At 42.4% G+C, this 26906-nt stretch overlaps 1 protein-coding gene across 3 annotated transcripts in view; it reads right to left on the minus strand.

The window, feature by feature from the left end:
• The window catches only part of PAK5 (p21 (RAC1) activated kinase 5), a 159073-nt gene that overhangs the window by 85864 nt on the left and 46303 nt on the right, over positions 1-26906 (minus strand). Inside the window, exon 1 of one of the 3 annotated variants that reach the window (XM_061622543.1) lies at positions 4476-4557. The exons of the other annotated variants lie outside the window; for them this stretch is intronic. Within the exon in view, the coding sequence (XP_061478527.1) occupies positions 4476-4557 (82 nt within the window). Of the gene's footprint in view, positions 1-4475; positions 4558-26906 lie in introns of those variants that run through there. 3 annotated transcript variants of the gene reach the window in all.

Here is a 26906-nt window from a genome sequence, read left to right on the forward strand (position 1 = left end):
AGTTAATTTTGGATCAGTTAGAGTCCTGATCTAAGACAGGAGGCCCCATTTTACTAACCGTTCATTCTCTGAGGCCTCCATTTGGGTGGTCTTTTTTCAGGGGTACAAATAGGGGTGAAAATGTTTGCCTCCTTAAGTTTAAAGTGGCAACCACCACTTTAAATGAGCCAATCTGTGCCATGATTCACAGTGCAATCCAACCCTTCCCCACTCCTGGAAATATGCTTGCCAAGAGATCACACTCTTCATCTTTTGTTGGGAAAGGATCATGGGGAGGATGCCACACTTGTTTCAGTATTCTGGAACCTCAAAAATTTGTTGAGGTTGAGTAGAATTTCAGTTCTTAGCATTGTACAGAAAATCACTTCTTATGATTGTACAGCAAATTGGATCAATGTATATTTTGTGACTTAATATACAGCAGAGAGAAGTTGCAAATTTGCAATATTTTAAAATTAAAAACCTGAAATTCTTTGTTAGTATTTCCTAAAAATATGACTAGAGCTTGGCTGGATCAAGCCAAAGGTCCATATAGCGTGGCATCCTGTTCAGTCAACTTTATTGCATTTAGCCATAGGCCTTTGCACAGTACAAAAAGGAAGAAACAATGATGTAAACACCATAAGACTTAGGGGAACATAATATTACAACGGGCATGTGTCTGTTAGGGATTTTATATAACTTGCCCTTAGCTTTTTGGCGGCTAAGGCGAAATTAGCCACTGAAATTGTAAGCTGGGTCAGACTAGCATCGATAAACGGCTGCTGTGGCTAATTCAATCCCTACACCAGTGGCATCCTGTTGCTAACAGTAGCCTGGCGGGTGTGTCCAGGAAGCCTACAAGCAGGCCATGAAGGCAACACTCAACCCCACCCATTTCATATAGGAAGAGTTGCTTGTCTAGACAAGCCATCATTACAGCATTGGATACTATGAATAAGTGCAACATATATGCCTTTGGCTTTCATGTTTTTTTCAGGCACTGATAAGGACAGCCTGTGGGAGGAAGCACTGCCACAACACTACCCTCTGTTATCTGCTGCAACACTGTGCTTAGCGGGAGGGAGAAGTGGAGGGGTGAGATAGTAGGGAGGTTGGCGCAGTGCAGGTGCAGTGGTGGAGCTAATCCAGCATTCCTGCTGCTGCACCCACACAACACCGACCTCCCCACCACCTCGCTCCTCTCCCTCCCGGTAAGCAAGACTGGAGGCCAGGTACATGGTGCCACCCTCCCCACTGTCTGCCTTCCCTTGAACAGGAATCTGTTGAACCAAAGTGGATTAGGCCTTATAAAGCCATATAATTATAGCAACTGTGGTCTCACTCTTTTCCTGCTAGTGCTACAGAGTCCTGCCGCTTTGGGACCTGTGCAAGAAGTCATGAAAGGTGTTGTGCTCTGAATGGCAGCAAGTTGAGTAATGCTGCTCTTCTCTACGCTCCACTTACATAGCAGTTTGCCTGGGGTGGAAAGTCAATGACTATTCGGTCAAGGCAACTTCGCAGCATCAGCTAGAAAGTCTTGCAACTTCCAAATAGATAGATACTAACAGGAGACACGCACTGCCCTGTGTATTCCAGATGTTGTTGGCTTCAACCCACAACCTCTTGCCTTTTGGAAAATAGATCTTTATTTTACTGCTTTATTAACTCACCATCACAAAGCCTCAAACACCTTATTTGGTGAGGAGTACTTCTGTATAGATCTAGATCTGATTGGCTCCTGAATGTCAATTTTCTGCCCTTGACCAAATAAAGCTGTCATGGTTCTCTGTAGACCCTTTATCACTGATGATGATTTAGGAGCAGGTAGATGGTAAGAAGAGTTGCAACTATTTATTTTTAAAAGTATCACAGATTCAAGGAAAACCGTAAGTGGATATAGAATGTCCATCTACATTGGTAGAAGAGCCAAATCCCATCAGCCATGCCTCAGCGAGGTAGCTAGTGTTGCCATAAGCCTCTGCACCTAAACACTCGGAACATAATCTGGGAGTAGGTACTGCTTGCAACAGAACTTCTGGGCCTTGTCTCTCATGTTCCTCTTACTTACACAGTTGTCAAGCATCATCTGCCCCATAGCTTCTAATTTTTTTTTTCTTTATGTTATGTATCGGGCTAATTCATTATACTAGTGCATGTGTGGATGTATACACAGAGCCAACTTGCCTTGTGTGATTCACTGGGCAAATGCTTTCTTAACTTGGTGGTGGTTCTGGATTAAACTTTTTCAGTTGTAGCAAACCTTCTGCCTATTCTCAGATAAACAAGGGGATACTGTTTACTAGGGATGGGTTTTGGTAGCTCGTTCCTATCTGTTTGAATTCTGACAGTCCAGCTTTCAGCACTGATCCTCTATTTTTTTGTTCCCGATTGTTTGCGCAACTGCCAATTTGTGGTTTTTTTCCAGTGAAAAAAATAATGTAATTGGTAACAAGAATGCTAATGAAATGCTTATGCTGTAGGCAGTTGTTCCACCGGTTTGCATCAGCTTAGAGGAAAGCTGATTATTAAGACAATAACGTAATTTAAAAACAACTACTGGTGGTGATGATAGTCACAACCTGCTACAGGAAATCAATGCCATTCCGAAAACAATGTGGATTATCGGATTATGTCAAAACCTGGTAATAAATCACATTTGGCAAATATTCTCCCCTATCCCTACTGTTTACCCAAATAGCTCAGATCCTGAAACTGTGCACCAACATTCTTCAGCACCACCAAACCTCTAATCCTCCTGACTGAGGTTTGCATGACTATTTCCCTAAATGTCTTTAGCACAGCCGGCTCTTCTGCCTCTACCCTGCTAGTTACATGAGCAGCAGCAGTGGGGCCAGTGGGGGCAGTAGCAGCAGCAGCAGCAGCAGCAGCAGCAGTAGTGGTGGCGGCGGCGGCAGCGGCAGCAGTAGCAGCAAGGGCTTCTAAAATATTGCCACTTGGGCCCTAATGACGGGGGTCCTCATTATTATAACAAGCACCTCTGTTCTTAATGGCTTGTGGAGACAATGGAGTGGGAGGAGACACAGCAGGAGGGATGCTAAATCCAAAAGAAGAACTTGCCTTGAGAGTTTAAGAGCTCATCCACATGTCCTTTTTATTGTGCATTCATGATGATTTGTGCTCATAATGCTATTGGGTTGGTTATACAAGATCCCGCTTTCAATACCGCTTGCACCACAAATGTTGCAGTTTACTTTTATTTATTTTTTTGTCCTGCTTTTGTTGCACTATAAGGCAAGAGTGCTCCTCCAGACAGTGCTAGCATTCTGGAAGCATTCCAGAACAACTAACGAAGTGGAATGATGTGTAGGCAGTCCACTATAAATCTACCACTACTGCACCATTATTGTGTCAATAACATGTTGCAGAATATACCCACAAAACCCCCAACAAAACAAAACACCAGTCTGGAGGAGCTCAAAAACATTTTCAGGCAGCCTCAAAGGTACCAATGAACATGTGGAGGAAGGGACTGAGATCAGCGCTGCTGGCTCTGTGCCCCAGTCTTGATAAGGTCAAACTTCTGTATGTAAAGGCTCCCTACGTGTTATCCCTCTGCTGAGAAAAATGGATATGTATTACAAATCATGTGCGTGGATATGGTGCCACTGAAAAAGGTTCAGAAAAGGGCAACCAAAATGATCAAGGGGATGGAACAACTCTCATATGAGGAAACGTTACAACATTTGGGGCTTTTTAGTTTAGAGAAAAGGTGAGTAAGAGGAGACATGATAGTGATGTAAAAAAGTATGCATGGTGTGGAGAAAGTGGATAGTTTTTCTCCCTCTCTCGTAACACTGCAACTCAGCTGAATATTGGAAGATTCAGGACAGACAAAAGAAAGTACACAACACATAATTACATTACAGAATTCACTCCCATGGGAGGCAGTGATGGACTTAAATACGATTAGAAACATTGAGAGATGATAAGCCTATCAATGGCTACTAGCTATGGTGGCTATGTTCTACCTTTACTGTAGGAGGCATCATGTCTCTGAATACCAGTTGCCGGGAATCACAAGTGGGGAGAATGCTGTTGTACATGTTCTGCCCATGGGCCTCCCATGGCCATCTGGCTGGCCATTGTGAGGACAGATAGCTTGATTAGACGGTCTTTGGCCTGATCCAACAGAGCTCTTCTCATGTTCTTACATAGAGTCTTCTGCACGCATATAGCACGTTGAATATGTGAAGGTTTTGGTGAGGGACACCAAGCACAACCTCATTTCTGATCCCTCTCTCCATACGTTCATTTGTACACCTGATGACTGTTTGCAAATGGCTGTAGCGGATCCTGTTCTGAGTTCTGCTAATTTTCCCAGTCTGTGCTCAAAAAGTCTTCTAAGATGGTAACTTCCCCCCTCCTGACGTTACTGCAATTGATGCAATAATATAGTAAGAAGAAAACATTGAAACAGTTCCAAGCCATCTGAGCCTGGCTATTGTCAATGTTTCTTCTAAAGCACACAATACCTTGTTTATTGTTGAAAATGCCTCCACTGGTCACACCACAGCACAGCAGGGTGTCTCGGGATGGCTGGCCCATGAGAAACATCTAATAGAGATGCACAATGAAATAAATACAACTAAATAAAAAAAAATCAAACACAATGTGGGCTTGTACAGAAATAGTAAACACTGGCACAGAATTACCAAAGAAACAGTGTTGTCATTTGGGGAACAATCCTCCACCTCCTCCTACACAGTGAAAGCCACTTTTGTATTCCCTATTTTGATGCATCAGCTGACATTACAGATTCTCTACAACATCCCTTTCTGGAAGAAGTGAGGTCTGTCCTGGCTGACATCCAGGGTAGGGCCAGGCTTTGCTAATGGCAGTGCTTTATATCAGACTTTCCCAACCTTTGGATCCCCACATGTTACTGGACTACAGTTCCTATAATTCCTGACCATTGGCCATGCTGGCTGGGGCTGATGGGAATTGTAGTCTTGCAATATCTGGAGACCCGAAGGTTGGGAAAGGCTGCCCTAGATGGACTTCTGGCTTGTAGATTTCTTACATGCTGTTTGCCTTCCGTCTCTCTTTTCCTCCCAGCAGCCATTCCACTCAACAACTCAAGTTTTTGCCAAAGATGCAACTGACTGTGACCTGCACAGTCTACCAAGAAAACTGGAGTGGGGAACATGCTAATATCTCCTAGGGAACATGTGACTTCAGCTTCTCATTTAAGAGTGAACCAGGGAGAGGTAGGTCTCACAGAGGTGGTCAATCCATGGCTGGGCTTGGACCACTTCGGACAGCAGGTAGAGATTTGGGTTGCCTCAGCCAGTCAGTATTTTGTGGGAGGGATTCAAGGGCATACTGGAAATTTAGTTTTGTACCCATAAAGTGGATTGAAATGCTCTGTTGCCACTACTACACAAACAAATAAAGAAGAAATCGAGATGAATGCTCATTGTTGTATAACCTTCCCAGAAACAAGTAAGAGTGAATGCTCAACAACGACTGGACATAGTCTAACTCTGTGTAAGCTTTGCACAAATCATGATCAGTGCTCAATAAATAGATCATCTGGATGAGTGCTTGCATAACTGAATGCTCTTCCATATAGATTTCCCCTAGCATGTTGGGGTGAAGGGTAGATTAGACCCTTGCCTCCCAATGTCTAGTTTTCTATGTGCAGGGAAGCTTTTAATGTTATTTTAATCTTACTGTCAGCCCAATCCTATATATCTCTACTCAGATGTAAGCCTCGCTGAGTTTAATGAGACTTATTCACAGGTATGTGAGTACTGGGTTGCAACCTGGTTCCTCATCTACACTACACATTTACATTGATTTATATCACATTATGTTTCCCCCATTTGCTAAGGGTTTTGGGAATTGTTAGCAGACTCCTATCCCCTTCACATCGACCATGGTATCCTTCTGGGCCGCCTTGCCGGGATGGGACTTGGGGGCACTGTGTTGCAGTGGCTCGGCTCCTTCCTGGAGGGACGAACCGAGAAGGTGGTGCTGGGGGATTCCTGTTCGACTCCTTGGCCGTTGACATATGGGGTCCCTCAGGGCTCAGTTTTGTCCCCCATGTTATTTAACAACTACATGAAACCACTGGGTGAGGTTGTCCGGGGGTTTGGGGTTCGATGTCATCAGTATGCGGATGACACCCAACTCTATTTCTCCTTTTCACCTAAAGCCAAGGAAGCTGTCCTGGTCCTGAACCGGTGCCTGGCATCAGTGATGGACTGGATGAGGGTGAACAAATTGAAATTAAATCCAGACAAGACAGAGGTGCTCCTGGTTAGTCGAAAGGCAAATCAGGGAATAGGGATTCAGCCTGTGCTGGATGGGGTTACACTCCCCCTGAAGACACAGGTTCGCAGTTTGGGTGTGCTCCTGGACTCAGCTTTGAACTTGGAGGCCCAGGTCTCTGCAGAGGCCAGGAGTGCTTTTGCCCAGCTAAGACTGGTGCGCCAGCTGCGCCCGTTCCTGGAGACGCCTGATTTGACTACAGTGATGCATGCCTTAGTTACATCCCGTTTAGATTACTGTAACACGCACTACATGAGGCTGCCTTTGAAGACTGTTCGGAAACTTAAACTGGTACAAAGAGCTGCAGCCAGAGTGCTAACTGGGGCTGGTTACAGGGACCATACAACTCCCTTGTTACGACAGCTCCACTGGCTGCCAGTTTGTTTCCAGTCACAATTCAAAGTGCTGGTTTTGACCTATAAAGCTCTATACGACCCAGGTCCAGGCTATTTGTGAGACCGTATCTCCCCATATGAGCCTGCCCGGGCATTGAGATCCTCAGGAGAGGCCCTTCTCTCAGTCCCAACACCTTTGCAAGTGTGATTGGTGGGGATGCGAGATAGGGCCTTCTCGGTGGCTGCCCCCAGGTTCTGGAACTCTCTTCCTAGGGAAGCACGAATGGCCCCTTCCTTGCTATCCTTCCGTCGGCAGGCAAAGACTTTTTTATTCCCACAGGCTTTTGGACTAGAAGAGGTTTAAGATAGGGCCTCATAAGGTCTGTTGCATTGTTCTATGGTCCTATTCTTAATGATTTAAATTGTCTTACTATCTCAAGTGTATGTTTCATGGTTTTAATGTCGCAAATAGTTTAATTCTATTTTAATTGTATATTTTTGTATGTTTTTTTACCTATGTGTAGTTTTTATTTGTAAGCCGCCCTGAGTTCCAGTTTTGGGAAAAGGGCGGGGTAAAAATTAAGATTTTTATTATTATTATTATTATTATTATTATTATTATTATTATTATTATTATTCACATAGCAGTTCCCAGAGCTCCCTGGGAAGAAGGAAGGATCATTAAACCAGTTTAGGTCTGTGATGTGGATGTGATCTCAATCTCTGGTCCAACATAGCTTCACAAAGTAATGAATGCCTCTTTTTGAAAATGCTGTACCTAGAATAAAATTCATCGTGCTGTGCCAGGCACAACCAAACACAGTTATTGAAACCAGCCAAGTCATTACCGTTTTCCCCTGGTCTGTATTAGAAAGGAAAATGGTGTTAATGATACTGAAGTGTCAACATTGGAGATGGTGGTGATCTATCAGGGGAGAAAGGAGTGAGGATGGCGTGGGGGAGTAATGAATACACATTTGCAGTTGCCGAAGGGAAAAATCTAAACCAGAAGTTTGAAATTTATTACTACATTAATGAAATGTATTAGTATTAATTGAGTCTTTCTCTGATTGAAACGAAGATATTATAGTTACAGCAGAAGTGTGAAATCAATTTGTCCTGCATTCAAGCTGTAAAAAAAGTCTTGAAAATTCACTCAGATTGCATCTTCTCTATTAATGATACCCAGCTGATGAAAATGGGCAGAGCTCAACTGAAATCACTGCTTTTATATCTGTAGAGGACCCTGATGTGCTATGTCTTCAGGATAATTTCCAAAATTATAGCCTTCCAACTTTCGCTGAACCAGAGAACAGTAATTAATTAATCTTTTAATTTTCTTAATCTTTCCACTTTTAACATGTATCCTTCTTAATTTGTGTTGCATTTCGTTTTTGTTGTGCTTTCTGTTGTTTGTTTGTACATGTTTTTGTGATTTTTTACTATGATATATTGTATTTTATCTTGTTTGTTCACCGCCCTGAGAGCTATTCTGCTAAGGGCGGTATATAAATTGAAATAATAATAATAATAATAATAATAATAATAATAATAATAATAATAATAAAGCCGAAAGGATCACACAATGCTAATCTGCTCCAATGGCCCTGTAAAGCCAAGCCAAGATGTTCCACGCACAAAATGTCCGGTACGCTCAGCTGCCTCTCTTCTAGAGTGCCAATTGTAATTAAACAGTTTCTTAAATATGAAAGAAATGAACACCGCCTTTAATGAAGCCAAATTATAGCATGATGCTAACAAATAACGTGTGGATCAAGGGCACAAGAAGTATAAAAATCATCTAGATCTGGCATCTCCCTACACGCCCAATGGTCTACATAATCCTGATTGTAGCATACAGCAAGCAGCAACATCAGCGCTAACGTAAGGATTAAAGTCCTGTCACACACTTCAGTGAAAAGGGTTTAAAGATAAATAAATAAAGCTCAAAACTAAGTGAGACAAAAGTCCATTATTGTTTTCTAGAAACACAGTAAGCTCAGCAGGTCCCATTTCTCTGGTCAGTGGGACTTTCCACAAGGACTCCTTCTGGGAGAAAAGGCAGGATAGAAGTTTAACAACAACTACAACAACAATAATCAGCTCCCATGCAGGATGTTTTGAAGAAAACACAGTGTGGTTAGTGGTTGCACCTCTCAATCAGGCCTCTCCAGAAGACATATTGGAGCAACCAAGGCAACATTTTTTTGTTCATAGTGTACAGCTTGAACAATGCAATTGGAATTCTCTTCTAGAATGGCGTAGGCTGATTTGGGTGTGTGTGCCACTGCCAATCCCCTTCCACAATACATACCCCCAAACACACGTATGGAGCAAAAACAGTAAAATGTCATATTGGGTGCTTCCAGACAATCCCCATTTTCAGCTGGGATTCAATCACATGCTGGCAAATTCAGATTATGCAATAGTTGGCTGGAAGGTCTTGCGCAACACATCCGCTTTCCCCAAAGACTGGACTTTTTGCAGTAAGGAAAGTGATGAGAAAATGCACTGGAAAGTGTGGAATGACACTTGTTTCCATCCAATGGCATCTAACTTCCGCGCAAATAAATCCGAATTAATGCTTATTACATAGCCAACCGTTGTCTAATCTCCATGCAAACAAACCAGGATAAATGCTCAATAAACAGGTTGCCTGGAAGCACCCATCATCTCTTCTACAAATGCAGTATCTTGCAAAGTTAGTTGTTTTGCTAAACATAGTTTACATGTTTTCCCAGACTGGTACCTCTTTTGCCGTATTTTTTAAAAAAGTAACAGTTGCAACTTTATGTGTGTTTCTCCATTTCTCTATGTGTGTGTGTTTGTGTGTGTGTGTAAAATTCTCATGGTGAGTGATCTAGTAATATTAGCCTCCCAGGAATCCTCTAAGTCATGTCAACAATATTTGATCAAAGGCTATACTTGCAAGGGAGAGGGGATACCTGTGGGCTTTTGGGAATTAGCTTAGATTACAGTCTTCTTTAAAGAGGGGAAGGCAGTCAGAACCATTATTATGTACAATGTGAGAAGCCTAGATTGTTAAGCAAGTGGGAAGCCCAATGTTCCTTGTTCAAGCTAATAAACCCAAGACCAGCTCTCCCTTGCCTTAACGTAATGCATGAGACACATGAATTCTGCTGCATCTGAGAAATAATTTAATCTACAGGCAAGACACCAAATACAGACCAAGACTGATTTGTGAATGAGAGCTGTTTCCTCAGAATGGCAAAGAGAATTTTTTTGTTTCACTCACCTCGTGAACGGCAACAGCTTCTAAACCCAGAGCAATCTGGGGGGTTGCCATTTCTGAACATCTCTTGATTCAAAGTATTCCCTTCAAAAAGGCCACCTTCAGAGAACTGAGGCCTCTGCTCAACAGCGGACATAGACCGAATGAGTGCTACAGGCTCTATTTTCCTTCCCTTGAATCGTGTTAGGTTGTTGACTCCTCAGCATGAGATAAGCACTGAACAATGATACAAACTTGCACAGTCCCTGCTGTAAATATTGTCCTTCACTGAAGCTGAAATACATTGATGTCAGCCTGGCATTTTATGCCAAATGTTCATGGCCAGCTGATGAATCTAGGTTTTGGCTTCATCAGCTGTGCACATTCATTTATTCTTTATTTTATATATTAAATTGATATCCCAGACCTAGGTAGCATAATCTTGGGCATTAAAAGGTTATTGTATTTAGGAAAGGCAACACTTAATTGACAAAAATATATGTAAGGATGGTCCCCATACACAAGAACACAAACTGATGTTAGTAGAGGTTGATTGCTGTTCAGACAGGCGGGTTTTGATTAAAATCCAATTGATACTCCTAAGGTAAAGGTCACAGGGTGTACTTGCTTTCTGTGATTCTTAGTTAATTGGATCTGTTCTAAACTCAGTGCCTGGAGTGAACTAATTCAGATTAACTAATTTATTGACTTAATTCAAAAAAAAGTTTTGAATTACATCTGAAAGTAATTCCTGAAATTTGCAGGTGAACTGAATGTGAATGCCTTTTGCAATAGAACTCTGGGTGATTTTTTTTTAATTAAAAAATAACTGTTCACATTACACTGTGTTCATTTTTCTTAGTCTTCTTAAGTATATTTTATAGTTTAGCAGAACAGCCCGTAAAATTCTGAAGACTAAAGAAAAATATGCCAAGGACCACATGAATGAACAACAAATTGAAGTGTGAATTGAACTGGAACAGAATTTGTTCCTTTTTGAAGGGGAGAACTTGACCTGGAACTAATTCCTTTTCCAAATAAACTTTCCAAGCAATTAATAAACTATTGTACATGTCTTCAGAGATCTGCTTCTGTTATCTTTGTACAAGCAGGTGGATTTCAAGGAATAGTAGCATGAAAGAAGGTAGATGGTCTTCATGGCTCTGAGAGCCAGAGAAGGCCACAGACTTTGCTCATCTATCCTCAACTGCTTGTTCAGGTATCGCCTCAGTCTCTGTACCCTACGAAATACTCTTGCCATTTGGACCAAATTAAACTCTGTTGATTTATTCTTGTCCTTTTATGTAAAGGAAAGGGCTGTAGCTCAATGGCAGAGCATCTGCTTTACATGTAGAAGGTCCCAGGTACAACCCCTGGCATCTCCAGGTAGGGCTGGGCAAAGATCCCTGTCTCAGACCCTGGAGAGCTGCTGCTAGTGAACACAGACAGTACTGAAATAGATGGACCAATGGTCTGACTAAGAAGAAAGCAGTTTCCTATATTCCTATGACATGAATCGAAAGCCTTAGACTGAGGAAGAAGGCAGACAGAATTCTTCCAGACCAGCCCTCATACCACTGCATGGGGCTTCAAGGACAATATGGTAGTGTGAGTAGACAGGTTTAGAAGGCCTAGCTGAGGGGATCTAGGGGTAATAGCAGAGGCTACTGCTTCCCCCAGGACCTGCCATCCAGGACAGGCACCGCACACTGCTAATGGTAGGGCTGGCTCTGGCAAACATCCTTATAGCTACCTTCAAGCAACATTGTTTCACCATTCCCACCACATCTGATCAGTTACACCCATAGTTCATATTACCGTAGCATTACAATGAGATGTAACTAACCAGTCTCCATAATATAAATGCACACCAGGAATATTTATTTCATTGTGTTTGCAAACTCTATATTATGTCTGCTAAAAATATATATTTTCACCTTCCTCACTTATGAGAGCAGTAACAAAGCCCCTATTCACTGTTGCCCCTAACTGATCACAGAAAGGTTAATGCAGCTGCAGCTACACACATCTAATCCAAAACCAGCACTCACGGAAAAGTGATTATTCCTCATTGTTATACAGCAGCTCAGGCATTCCCATCAACACACACCGATCTCCTCCTGTACTTTGATAAGCTATTATCTGTCCCTGGAAATACCTAACTTTTTATTTGTTCATAGACCATCGCTTACCAAAACAAGACACTTCAGCATACAACCAATATCATACAAAAGATCAAACTTCATAACAGCAATCTACTATGTCTTGTTTAAAAAAACAAATAAAATTATAGGCACTCATTAGTGGCCACCTGTACTGGCCCCTGACCCCAGGGACATGCAGGACCTCAAGGAAGATGCAAGAAGGATGAGATACAGATGGCTCCACCCAGGAGAGAGCCTTTGGTGCTTTCCCCCATGGAGTACCTCTGGAAGGAAATGGCCCTACCATTGTCTTCTGATTCAGAACATGAGGCACCAACCAGTGACGAGCAAATATGTCAATTCTGGGTTCTCTCAATTTCTCATCTTTCCAATCTTAAGTTCAATTGTCCAAATTTCCAAATCAGTTTTTTAACTTTTAAAATAGAAAACTCATCAGCATTTTTTCTAACATACACGCATTTCACGTAATATATTTTTGCAAAGCAATTTTCCCTAATATAATGCATTTTTGTATTTTATTTTTACTAAGATATGCATTTTTACGGACACTTTACCCCCTATATATATATATATCTTTGTAAACATTACTTGGCTGGAAAACAGCATTGCAAAATCTAGAGAATTGTGAATTGTGAAGGATGGCTATGTTTTGGTTTGCATATTGTTTGGTGAAGTGTGACTTATGTAAGCCTTTAAATGTGAACTGAATCGAATCTCTCCCCCATCCCTAGGTAAGAAACTGCTCCGCCCAGGAGAGAACCTTTAGTGCCTTCCACCATGCCCTCCCTGCTCAAGGACCTAATATTGTCTTCTGATTCAGAAGATGAGTCTCCAACAGCACCTCCATCTCTCCAACCTCAACTAAATTTCAGGTGTTGCTACATAGCAGCTCAGATTTCAAAAAAATTATATTGTCGCACATTTTTATAAATAAATAAATAAATATAGCTAAGGATGGATTTGCACATGCAATAAAAGGTCCTTTTTCTAATATATGCAAATGCTATCTACATGCTTTCCATGCCTTCTCTGAACACACATGACCTGTCTTTGAGCACTCTTTGAGCACCATGGCACTCAACAGTAGCCGCTTCTCAACTTTTTTTTTAATGTGTGTGGGACTGCAAACGATCATCTTGCTCGTGATAAGGGACACCTTACACATTTTTTTTAAAAAAATGTGAAACTATGAGTGGTGTTCAATGCTAGTCCTATTCAGAGTAGACCCATTCAAGTTAATAGACATGACAAACTTAGCAATGAATGATGAGAGATTATTATCAATGTCTCTCTCTGTGTGTGTGTTTGTGTATGTGTGTAGAAACAGCGTTGTTATATTCTAAAGTGGTTCCACTTGCCCCCAGTGCCATTGTCACCTAGCCAAATCCAATTGACAACATGGCACTTTGATGTCATGTCACTCTGCTCATAATATATTCCCCCGTTGGCTGGGATCTCCTGTGCAAGTAATTGAGGAGACACAGTAATAAGAAAAGGGAGGGGGTGGTGAAATGGAACCAAAGCAGTGCCAGAAAGCGGAATCAATGGCAGCAAACTGAAGAGAGAGAAAAGGTAAACATTTTCACAATTTAGATTCTTTCCCCCACAGACAATATTTCATCTTCCTTAAGAACATGACTTTTCACTTGAAAATGGAAATGGGAGCACATTCAAGATAACCCTATATAAGGCTTCAAGTCTACATTCACTTCCTGTGCAGGGGGGGGTAAGGCCCACTGAACTCAGTTGGACTTACGTCTGAGTAAACATTGTCCAGTGTCTCCCTATGGAAAGATTACTTTACTTCAGGGTGGGTGTTTGTTTACCCCCTTAAAACGTAGTTTTCAGGGGACACAAAACCAGTTTAACAACTTAATAAATGTAACTTATAAGAGAATGAAGGAAACAAATGAGTATCAGGCTCATCTTAGTAAGTGCATGCTACTTGTGTGCATAGGCTTTTACAGTGCAATCGTCAACATGAGGTTGGTCCAGATCACAGCAGCAAGAATGCTGGTGAGTACTTATGGGATTTCCAGGCACAATTCAAAGTGTTGGCAATGACTTGTAAAGTCCTAAATGGCTTAGATCCAGGATACCTTATGGACCACCTCCTTCCCTGTCAGTTTGCCTGTGCCCCAAGATCTGATGGAGGGGGCATTTCCTATGTCCTGTCTTATGGTGTTTTAAAGATGTTTTAAATTGTTTTTAAGATGTCTTTAATTTTTGTTTTTTTGTTTTTTAGTGTTTTGTCACTGTTGTTTTGCCGCCCTGGGTTCCCTTTGGGAGGAAGCCCCACTCAGAAATAAGTCCCATTGAGTTTTAATAGGCCTTACACTAAGATACATGGGTGATAGATAAGGCTGCAATCCTGTGTACACTTATAGGTAAATAAGTCCATCAAACTCAGTGTGACTTACCTAGGGCTGCTTTCGGACATGGGCTTATTGCATTAGTTAATGGATTAAAATGGTAGCGCTTCTGTCCTGATTTCTAAAATTCCTTTCACACTGCAGTACCTGTTGCGTTAAGGAACAGTAGCTTTTTTCAGGCAATATACCAGCATCTCACATAACTGTCTTTCAGACAGCTGCAATTAATGTGTTGTTTTCATTTCTCTCCAATTATACACATGCGCACTGTAGTTCCCCACTGTGCAGGAGGTCTAAAGATCTTGTCCAGTCCCCATGCAACCCCTCTCCCTTTAGCATATGACATTTTTTCTGAGTTGTATAGATGTGTGGGAAATGCTGCTGCACCTACACTGGAATACCAGCACAATTTTCATCAGGCTAAGAAAACAAAAACTGTGTGCCTAAAGGGAGGGAATGCACTGCATGCTGGGATGCCTGTATATGAGTGGCTGCAGCTAGTGAAAATCTCCAACAATTTTCCAGGTTCCCAACCTTGCAAACGGATTGTTTCTAGTATTGTTTATCATGAACATTAGCTCTAAACTTGCACTATATTTTACTAGAATTCCAGAACTAGCTTGTACGTCATGTGAAAGATCAAATATAACACGCAAATTAGCAGGTAAGAAATCATCAGAGTAACAAAATAAAGTGCGGTATGAAAGCAGCCTAGGTAGACATGTATAGCATTCTACTGTCAGCTTTCAACAGAGAGTTTAGTAGTCCAATAATTGTTTTATGTGGCTCGTTGTGTGCTTGTGAAAGCTGTCTTGATGTAGAACAGCTCCAAATTCTAACCATGCTTTTGACTCTTGACTATGACTACTCCATCCTTACATCAATGTGCCATCATTCCAAATCCAAATATATTAATTAGATGCTTATGCAGAGCTTATATTGCAAATATTTGCTCTGTCACTTCCCAAGTGAGCTTTCACATATTTCACTCCTCCCATATGGAAAATGACATTAAATATTCATTCCTACCACCATTTCTCAGATAACATGCACTTTAGCTCTTAATGCAGTGCTATAGTGAAGGATGTTACTATTAAAAGCTTGTGAGATCATGCAGCAATTTGCTTTGAAATATTGCAAAGATACTTCTCATGGTGAATAGTTACCTAAAGAATGAACCCGGACATATACTAAAGAAAGGCACTCTTTTTTCTTGTTCTAAGACAAAGACTCTACAATTTATAGCATTGTATTTTAGAGGTTGATTAACAGAGCTGTTGCGCCCAGGTCCTGCTTGTGGGCTTCCCATAGGTGTCTGGTTGGCCACTGGGGGTGTTTAAAGGGTCTAAGTGTGGAAGCAGCCCAGGTTCTTATAGCTCCATTAGTGCAACTACCCACTGTGTGCTGTTTCTCAAAGTCTATCCCTTCTGAGACCTATAAGCATATTTCTCCTGAAGGAGGAGGCGGAAGGTCTTTCTTTACTTTAGGGGTAGGGGAACTTGTGGCCCTCCAGATGTTGCTGGACTTCAACTCCCATCAGCGCCAGCTAGCATAGCCAGTGGTCAGGGATGATGGGAACTGTATTCCAACAACATTTGAAGGTTCACAGGTTCATTGGCCCAGCGGTTACTTCTTCCTTCCAGGGTACTATTTTGGTTAACATAATCTGGAAGAGGGAGTAGTGACCTTCCCACACCCAGTCAGCAGAATGCAAATGGATCTGTCTTGGTTTGGCTGCACCAAGGAACAGCAGGCAATGCCTTCTCTTTCAACAGATTTCCTTGGCTTCTGTTTTACACCGAATGTATGTGGAGAGTGAGACATAAAGCATACTGCAGGTAGTCTTGATATTCCACCTGGATCAAATTGGTAATATGGCATTAAAGCCAAGTGACAAGCACAAAGTGCTGGATGAACTTGCTACGCTATTGTCAGACACGGCCCTACCATTAGGTAGAGTGAGGCAGCCACCTCAGGTAGCAGATGATGGATGGCAGGGAATAGTGACAAGGTACTGGAAGACAGCCTGCCTGTGCTATCTTAAGTTAGCCTGCTACCCTCAGGAGGTCGCTGTCACATTACCAGTGTCAAAATAAGATTGACGTGCCAATTCAATCAGTTTCTGGATCAGAAATTGAGAGCACCATCATGTCTGCCCCAAGCAGCAAAATGTCTTGGGCCAGCCCTGACTATTGTCCAATGCACTGAAGACTGGCAGTGTTTATTATGGAAAACAGGAGAAAGCAAGTCTTCTAATAGATCTTGCTGTAAACAGTAATGAAAGGCTCACTCATTGTGCTGTTTTTTGCACCCGTTTGCCTACCTCCAACGTTTATAGTTTTATTTTTAGGTCATCTGCACAAATAGCATGTGGAATTCTGCATTACATTTTTAAATAAATATATAAATTGGATGTATTCATCTAGATTACCATGCTGATACTGTTATTTCGCTTTCTGTTTCAAAAAGGAAAATGGTATCTAATGATACAACCAGATAATAGCCATTCCATGCCCAAGTGGTACAGGATGGCTGATACTGTGTAAAAGCAAATCTACAGATCACCTTTGCTGTTAATATGGAAGATTGCAGGAGGAAGTAAGTATGAGGATGCGAGTTGTTCTGAGTATGTAGGGATGCATCCTCCATTGTCCTTCAGCACAATCCTTTAATTTTCATCCTCTACTGCAGGGGCAGCCAATGTGGTGCCCTCCAGATACTGCTGAACTGCACCCATCACCCCTGGCTATCCTGGCTGGTACTAATGGGAGTTGTAGTCCAACACCATCTGGAGGGCATCACATTTCACTACCCCTGCTGTACTGAAATAAAGCCTGAGTGCATAACTGATCTGCAAGCACACTCTTCCAAAATATAGGCACCAACTAGACTGACTGTTGAATCATATTTAAACACACACAATTCTAATTATTTTATTATTATTATTTATTCAATTAATTAGTCACCTGACACATTAAAAGTCTCCATACAACATTCAAAAGCATGACATAAAATCAGAAAAGGACAATGCATCACAATAAAAACCACATCTAATAACTTATGAAACCAATGCAATAAAACAGCAGCAAAAAACGTACCACCAACGGACAAAATTATCCTAATGCCTGGGAGAAGAAATTCATCTTCACCTGGTACAAAAAGGATGCTAATGATGGTGCCTGGTGCACCTCACTGGAGAGAGCATTCCACAAGCGGGGAATCACAACTGAAAACACCTTCTCCCTTGTCACGACCCTCCGTTCAAGAGAAGGACCCAGACGAGCGCCTCAGATGAAGATGGAAGGGTCCAAGTAGCTTCATCTTAGGAGAGGCACTCCTAAAAATATTGGGGCTCTGAGTCATATTCAGGGCTTTATAGGTCAAACCACTAGTGATGGCGCAGTGTCCCTCACTCTACTTGAGATGCAAGGCTAGCTCAGAGGGTGCCAGTGTGGACCACACAGCTCTGTCCTCCAACATCTTGCCAGTTTCCAGCCACCCAGCATCTGCTGCCTGGGCAGCTTCCTTGCACTGCCTAATGATAGGGCCAACACTGAACCTGATTTAACGGCACCTGATGAAGAAGTGTTGCAGAGTGGCACTGCAAACAGAAATGGAGTGGCATTGCAATCTACATCATCAACAGGCCGTTCCTCCCACCATATGCTTCAATTTTTCTTGTCCAGAGTGTGTAGACTACACTACTGTGCTATTACTTACCAAGTAAAGTCAAATTTTCTACACCTCAAAAGAGATGGAACAAACATGGGGGAAACACACCAGAACAGGGCGGGGGGGATGAGTGGCCCTCCAGAATTTGTTGGACTACAACTCCCATCACCCTTGGCCATTGCCCATGTTGGCTGGGGCTGGCAGGAGCTGGAATAGAATGCAGCGGAATGAAGACATAGTTGAGTGATGTGGATGCCCCATAAGTAGTGAGTGAACAAACTGTGGCTGTTCAAGGGTACATGCCTCATCTGAAAGTACCTTTAAAAACTCGTCAACATGTGCATTACTTGGTTTGCCATTTTGAAACATCTTGCAAGGTTTCTAGTAGCCAGAGAACATTAGCAACAGCTGCATCTCTAATTTCCTGTTTCAGTTTAATTAAACCCTTCAGTCAATTGTCGGCAGACTCTGTAGGGGAGAGGTACTAAGGACAGAGAGCTACTAATTACAACATCTCACTTTCTGTGGCAATTCACTAGTAGACCACTGCCAAGCAGTCAACCACAGAGAAGGAAGCATTTGGTAATTCCCCCAAACCACAAGAGGGATGCCCCTCCTAAAACTACCTGGCATTTTAAAATCTCAGAGGACTCTTTCATTGGGTGACCAGACGCAAAAGAGGGCATGGATCTCTTTCTACATAGCTCTGAAAAGGCACAGGAGCCCTTCCCTCTTTTCCATGTGGCTACTCTACTCTTTCATTCTGTGAGTTGCTGAATGCTTTTCTCTTTTCTTTTTCTCAAGTGAAATTCTAAAGATTCCCCCCTGCCACCCTCCCTTATAATAATAGTGAAAGAGTTATTAACTCTTCATCTTAGGAGAGGCACTCCTAAAAAAAGAATGGATTCAATTAAACTGTGGCTAAGCAACGTAAGTTATGAGATCAATAAACCTGTAAGTGTTACCATGCCTGTTTCAGCACTGCACGTTGCAGCTTTCAGCATCGTGGCCCCAGGACTTTTTACATTCCAGGATGCCCATTACATGTCAACTGAAGTCAAGCTTTGGGATAAAAATAATATATGGTACATTCCGGTTTCATGTACCTGTCTTCTATTATATGCTTATATCGCATACAACAGCTGATAACCAGACCTTTAAACCTGTAAGCACTAACACAATCTACTGTTAGGATGTGTACCAGTAGTGCTAGAGTGGTTTCAACAGCCAGCTCTCCTAATTAGCTGCAATTTTGTCTGCAATATACAGAAGACTGTGTTTATACCAGGGATACACCAAAATAACTCAAATTTTGCCCCCCAAATAGTGATTTCTGAGAGATAGATATATCCCTCCCGCCCCCCAGTAAAAGCACAACAAGCCGCTTGGGAATAATTATCTAAACCTGTTTATTAGAATTGTTTTCCCCCTGCTATTGCTGCTTCACTGCTATTTTACCCTCTGGTTACTGTTTCTTTCTCTTTCCTGGATTAGTCACAAAGGTGATCCCAGCCATTCAAAAGGGATGGTGGGCATGATTATGCTGTGTACGCCATCAGATGTGGCTATGTGATGGTATCGCTTAAGGCAAATGAAGCAACTGAGAGAAAGGGAGAGGGACACGCGGGCATGTAAATTGATTTTCATAAGCAGTGCAGACAAATCATCAAAAGAGGGAGCAATTTTTCAGCACAGTTGAAAATGTTCATCAAAGGCAGTCAGTTGCTTTGGTTCAGCAACAGGTTATACCACCTATTTTTAAAATAGTGAGCAAAATGAGTTCATGCATCATGTGCTATGTAGGAGGGCACCGCAAATCCTACCGTTCCTCTTCCCACCGCAAACTATCTAGCATGCCATGCTGTCACCCTTTCTCCAAAATTATATCAGCTTTATAAACATCATTATCACCATAAGAAGTGATATTCAAAGTCAGCCTACACTTTCTGTAAATACACATTCGGATGTATGGAGATGTGCCATGTGCCCTGGGATACACCTAAGCTGCAATCCTAAAAATGCTCGCTTGGGAGCAGTGGAGGCTGGTCCATTAGGGCAAATGGGACACTGCCCCACCCACCTCCGTCTGTCACCAGCCAGTATCGCCACCCTGTTTTCCAGAGCTCGGAAAAGTTACTTTTTTAAACTACACCTCCCATCAGCCCCAGCCAGCATGGCCACTGGAGAGGGCTGATGGGAGTTGTAGTACAAAAAAGTAACTTTTCCAAGCTCTGCTGTTTTCTTATATCCAGTCCAAGGAATGGGACTGCCTGTCAGTTTCCTCCTCTTTAGTCTTACAGTTGCCCTTGTAGAATGCAGCAGGGAGGAGGATGGAAATAAAACCAAAATTAGTTGACTCTGCCTGCTATTGGCTCTGGATCCACCTACTGTTGGGCTCCCTGCCTTCTGCCCCGCCGGCTTCCATGGGCATCAGCCACCATTGCTTGGGAGTAGGGATGAGCATGAAATTAGATTAACTTCATATTTCAAACCAAAACAATATGAGAATTGAAACACAACCATTCCTTGAAATTTGCACTTACTTGAATTTTGTAATGCAGTTCACCAACCAAACAATGTTTACAAAAATGCATACGTTAGAGGAAAGTGTGCATGAAAATGAACATGGATGAAAATAACATACAAAAATGCATTATATGATGAGAAATTGCTTGCAAAAATGTGTACATTAGTCAAAACCTGCACAAATGTGTTTATAAGGAAAAATGCACACTAAAATGCTAGCAAATTTTTATGAGGATTTTTTTTTTAAAAAATAGCAATTTGGTGCAGAAATGTGGAGAACTGAATGTAAGATAGGAAAAATGAGAAACTGAGAGAACTAAAATTGACATCTTTCCACCCCTACTTGGGTGTATGTCCCATTGAATTCAGTGGGACTTATTTCAAAGTAGACATACTCAGGACTGCGCTGCTAAACTAACAATAACATTAAATGTAGGGGGGGCAATGGAAGCCTGAGATTAGATACATTTTTCTCAATTTCATTTCTGGCTGTCTTGGCTGAGATCTAATCTACTTCCGTCATAGAAATATATTTGATGCCCTCGAATCATAAAAGATATTATATAATTGTGTGTGTTTGACAATCTCTGATCTGAAAAGCCTTGCTCCAGCATTGCAGTTGAGTCAAAGCTTGCTCTCCAGATAGGGCATTTGGAGGAACAATTATGAAACATGCCTACACCATGCCAGTCTTCTGATGGAGCACAAGTTTAATTTCCTGAAAAGCCAGTTTCTGAGGCTTCAGGCACAGACATATATTTGATATCCCCACACAAAATAAAGAGGTACTGAAAATGTGGTTAAAATATATTAGGGTGGCTTGTTTAAAAAGGGGGGGATTGATTTGATTTGATTTCCCAGCCACCTATTTTCATTTGCTGTTTTATAAATTGGGAATACTTCTACCAAAGCCCATGTTAATGGATTGCCAAAAAGAGGAGCTTCACTCTCACAGGAGTCTGGAGTCAAAGCCCTTTTCTTGTTCTTTTGACTCGTGAATTGACTTCCCTGACAAATACTGCCTCTTAGACAAAAAGAGTGACATGTGACACACGGCTAATAGGCAAGGCAGGACAAAGTGTTTCCCACCTTGTCTGCAACTTATTAGCTGCTTCGATTCAGTGGGAATATGCTGGGGTATTTGTGTTTCTGCCATTTTCCTCCCTTGCTCAGAAAAGCCTTAGTGCCTATCTATGTTCAGCGCCTGCCTCTTAGGAAGGAGGGAGCGCTACCAGTGCCACTTCAGCTATTAGAATGGAGAATATGCTTTGCTTGAAAAGTCAGCAAGCTCAACAGAGAGAGAGAGAGAGAGAGAGAGAGAGAGAGAGAGGGAGGGAGGGAGGGAGAGGGAGAGGGAGAGGGAGAGAGAGAGAGAGCACATTCCCTACTGCTTCCGTAAGTCAGGACTTTAGACATGGTGCTTGCTGGTGTATCAGTGACAAATGGCAATTGTATGGAAGCAAAAGTGGCTTGCCGGCTGGGGTGGGACCGCTAGGCAAACTTCCTGTTGTTTGCCAGGGTGGTGGGGGTGTGAGGTGGTGGGGAGATCGGCATGGTGCAAACTCACAGCTTTTTAGACAACAAGTGATATGTGATAGGAAACTAATAGGAAAGATGTTTTCCTCCTTGTTCCGCACCTTATCATCTGGTTCGATTTAGCTGGGCTATTCTGAGCTCCATTTGTGACTTCAGGGGTGAGTCAGGATTTGAATCCTGGTCTCCCAGGTTCTAGTCCAACACTCAAACCACTACACCACACCGGCTCACAGTGTGACCCTTACAGTTTTATGATTCTATTTGCTCCTTCTGTATTTTAAACCAATCTCCTTAAGGGAAATGTATTTATATTGTGTCCGTAATCATACTGTTGTGTTCATCCATAATTTTAGAAGGCCTATACACTCTTTTGAGAGTGCTGTCACTCACATAGAATGTATTCTCTGTCATTATGAGGTGAAAGGTCTCCAGGTTCAATTTTTGCCTCAAAAACTAATATCAGGAGAGTCAAATGAGCTCCCCCAAAGCCCTTGGCCCTATATTTTTTAAGGCTCTTTGCAGCTTTTTGCAGTCATTGATCCCCCACTGTTTTCCTCTTGGCTGTTGCTTTAGCAGCATTTCTTCCTTTCAGTTCTCCTTGAGTACTGAATGTATTGGATGTCAAGGTATCAAAATACTATTTAGCCAATCAGATTTAGCTATGTGCTGCTGTGACTAAGGACAAATGAAGCCTATTATCATATGCTTGCTCCTACTCTATCAGGGAACACTGAACAAAAAAAGGTACTCAGTTCTTTTCAATGATCCCTGAAAAAAATCACCCAATGGAATGATCCCCTTTCTATTCTGCTGCAACTATTTCCAAAGCTCCCCCTCCTCCACAACTTCAACTCACCTTCCTCATGTTTCTATTTTGTTTCCAGTTTGGTCAATTAAGGGTCAAACAAACACATGGTATGATATGGTTTTTTTCTTTCTTTCATGCAATAGCTGACATGGGGGTCCAAGCTGGATCAGGACTGTGGCATAGGAGTGGGAGGCTTTGGCCCTGCTGCCATTCCAGTTGGAAATCTGACCCCCGGTGTCTGAGAAGCTCCCACTGGCTTTATTGCAAGCTTTCCTTCTACTGTGAAGCAAGCATGGGGGGGGCTAATTTCAATGGGGACCACAGTGACAGCAAAAGGTTAAAGCCCCACCATGGTTCCAGTCCAGCTCAGCTTCTCACAACAGTTACTGGTGAAAGGAAAAAAACAAACAGCTATGCAACACCATGCTATATGATAAATGCCACATCTAGTTTGGCCCCAAGTCATTCAAAACCCGGGCAAAACAAGCCAACACTGAAATCGGTTATTTTGGGCTAATCTCGGAGCACCTGTAAATGTATCTGCAACAATACCAGAACTAGAGGCAGAGGCGTTGCTGGCAAATTTAGTCAAGCACTCTCTCCCCCTCTGATGAGGATGATTAAGGCACTGCCAAAAGTCTTCTCTCCCTTTGCTACTTTTTGACACTGATTGACAGATGCACAGTGGGAGATCTGAAGCCTAATTATCTTTTCTCTCATTAGTTCTCTCAGAGAAAAGCCTTATTCTGTAGAGCTACAGCTGCATCAAACTATTTCCTTCAAAAACAATAAAACAATGTATTGCAGGTCCTTGGGACCCACAGAGGACAAAGAGAAAACAGCATTGTAAACTTGAGACAGGCAGCGTTTTCTGTAAAGCTGTTAGAAGATAGCCACAAACGATTCCTTTTTCAATACATTTTCAAGACATTGTGATTCTGAAAAACGCAACTGAATGCTGCATGGATCCCCGTCAAGTTCTCTCAGCAATGTGTGGGTATGTGTGTGTTTTTGTTTACCCATGAGCTGCTTGGAGACTCAACCATGTTTAAATGAGTTAGGACACACTCCAGATTCTCCCCCCACCATCACTGCATCTGCAGCCCTGCTGCTCATAGTGGCTGTGGTGGAGGGCGAAGGGACAGGACAACTGATTCCACTCTGGAACTGACTGATCACACCCGGATCAGGCCTGATGCCATCATGTGACAGCAGTGAGACCAGCTTGGGATCCCCTGCCGGATCAGCTCCTCTCCATCTCTGGAATGCCCCATTTCAGGGCCTTGCTCTGGCCGCCATCACTGGACATCCCATCGATGGCACTCCTGTCCACCTGCTTAGCCAGCAGAGCTGGAAGGAGGGATATCTCTGCCTAATCCAACACAACACACGGCAGCCCAGGACAAAGGAGGCCTAGATTGCTCTGCCCACCTTGCAGGTCGTGGGTTAAGCATTTTGAATCCTTTACAAAAGTGGGTCCAGTCCACCACAGAATTAGCTGCACTTCAGCGTAATTGATTCCAATGGGCTTCAGCTTGCTTGACTCAGTGTTGGACTGTGGTCGTTATCTGTAGCAGAAGATTAGCCCTGCTCCTACTCAAACTATTATTTCTAGTAATCAAGACTGTTATTTTTTAATTTCTGTCTTTTTTCTGCTGAAGAATATTGTCACAACACTGCTCCTTGAGACTGAGATCTTTTTCACGAGAGGTTGAACTTTGGACTTTCTGCATGCTACAGCTGAGCTATAGCAGATGCCCAGGGCCAGCCCCACCTTTTGGCAGAATAATGCAGCTGCCTCAGGCAGCAGATGCGAGGGGGGGGCACTGACAACAAGGTGTTGGGAGGACAGAGCTGTATGTGCCACATTACCTGCCCTCTGCCTCCTCAATGAGTCTGCTATCAGATGCTGTGAAGGACACTGTCCCATTATCAGTGCTGAACAAAGATTCAAGCAACAGTCCAGCTGACATCTGTAGGTGGAACAGGGGTGGGGGAGGATGCCATCTTATCTTTCACCCAAGGAAGCATAATGTTTTGGGGCCACCCCTACAGATGCCTCTCCTCTACATCAACAGGTGCTGCCACTTGTTTTCACTGAGATTTATTGTTTGCATGCATCTGCATAAATTTGCATACTGCTTAAAACAATTGTTTCAAAAAAGAATCGCAACTGCTTTCTTTTTAAATGATGCGTCTATGTCCTGCATGAGCGTGAAGGGGGAAGTCTCTGTCATCTGCAGTTTCTAGAAGTATTTATACGAAGATTTTTTATTAAGAAAAGGTGTTGTCCAGTTAATCAGGGATACCTATTTATGCTGCAATCCTAAAGTGGGAAGGGGTACAGAGGCAAGCTCTTCTTCCTTCAGCAGGCATTTTAAGGCATCTCTGATTTCATAGTTAGCTTTGTCATTGTTATTATCTCTACTGTATTTGTTAAACTAATTGTACACCAGAGCCAGTGTGGTGTAGTGGTTAAGGTGTTGGATCATGACCTGGGAGACCAGGGTTAGAATCCCCACACAGCCATGAAGGTCACTAGGTGACCATGGGCCAGTCACTGCCTCTCAGCCTCAGAGGGAGGCAATGGTAACCCCCATCTGAATACCGCCTACCATGAAAACCCTATTCGTAGGGTCACCATAAGTCGGAATCAACTTGAAGGCAGTCCATTTCCATTTCAATTGTACACCACTTAAGAGCCAATTGTAATTAAGCATTATATAAATTGTCAAAATAAATCAATAAATAAGACTGAAGGCAGTGGAACCACTTATCCAAAGTCCTTCTGGGCTCTCACTGGCAGGTCAGAAGCGAGGTCGGGAGAAGCACGAGAGCTCTTCTCCATCCTTGTCTGGGGAAACAGTTTTAAAATTTTAAAAATGAAACCAGACAAGGATGGAGAAGAGCTCTCGTGCAACAATGGGAAGGAAATAAAGGGGAATAAACTAGACTAGCTCCAAGCCTGGTGTAATTTAATCTCCAGTTCTGGGGTGTGTGGGGGTGAGTGAATGGGAAGGCATTGGGTCCTTTGGATCTAAGCCTTGCCCTGGTCTTCCACTGAAATGCCCCCAAACTCCCCCTGGCATGGTCCCTTTTCAGCCCTACTGACACTGGAGAGGGGGAATCCGAGCTCTCTTCTCCCCTAGAGAAGGGGATCTGATGGTTTTCTCGGGCCCCTGGGATGCCTTCCTGGAAGCCATGGGATTGCTGGGTGATTCAATTAAAATATTTTTAATCAATTAGTCTAACCAATTACGGCTACACTCCCAGCCCCATTTACACCTGGGATTAAGAACTATTTCATCCAACAGGGTTTACTTCTGAGCATGGTTAGGACTGCACTATAATCCATTAAAGGCTGCAGCCCTAGTTTTCAACTAATTTCTTTTTAATCATATGAGTATTTGCACAATCTGGTTCTATTATACAACTGGCAGAAGATATTTCTTCCTCCAAGTATACTGTAAAGGGGTTCCACAATAAAATCTGTGGCTTGCTTTTACGGAGTAACAGCTTGATCCAACACATATTTATTCAGAAGTAGAAATAACACTGTGTTCAATGATACTTAACTCCCAGGTAAGTGGGTATAAGATTGCAGCTTGAATGCATTAGCTCCCCTTTCTATGCATAAATTACATTTATTTTATTAGGAGAGGAAGAATCATACCTTAGTATTTGTTGGTGTTGAAAAGCTCTTATCCAAGCTCTTGTCCTTTCCTCAACATCTGTTTCCCACTGAAAGAACTGAGAACAAAAACTCTTTCCCACTCTATTAATTTTAGATTGTAATCTAAACTTAAGTAAAGACCACAGCCTTTACTTAAACTGAGTAACAACTGAAGCTGCTATCCAATACATGTCCACTTAGAAGTAAGCTCCATTGGGTTCAATGGTATTCCCAGGTAAGTATGTATTGGATTGCAGCCTAAGTATACAAGCGGTACCTTAGTTCCACTGACATAACTGAGAATAAGAAGT

The sequence above is a fragment of the Rhineura floridana genome, chromosome 4 (genome assembly GCF_030035675.1).
Source record: "Rhineura floridana isolate rRhiFlo1 chromosome 4, rRhiFlo1.hap2, whole genome shotgun sequence".
In the NCBI taxonomy this organism is placed as follows: domain Eukaryota; kingdom Metazoa; phylum Chordata; class Lepidosauria; order Squamata; family Rhineuridae; genus Rhineura; species Rhineura floridana.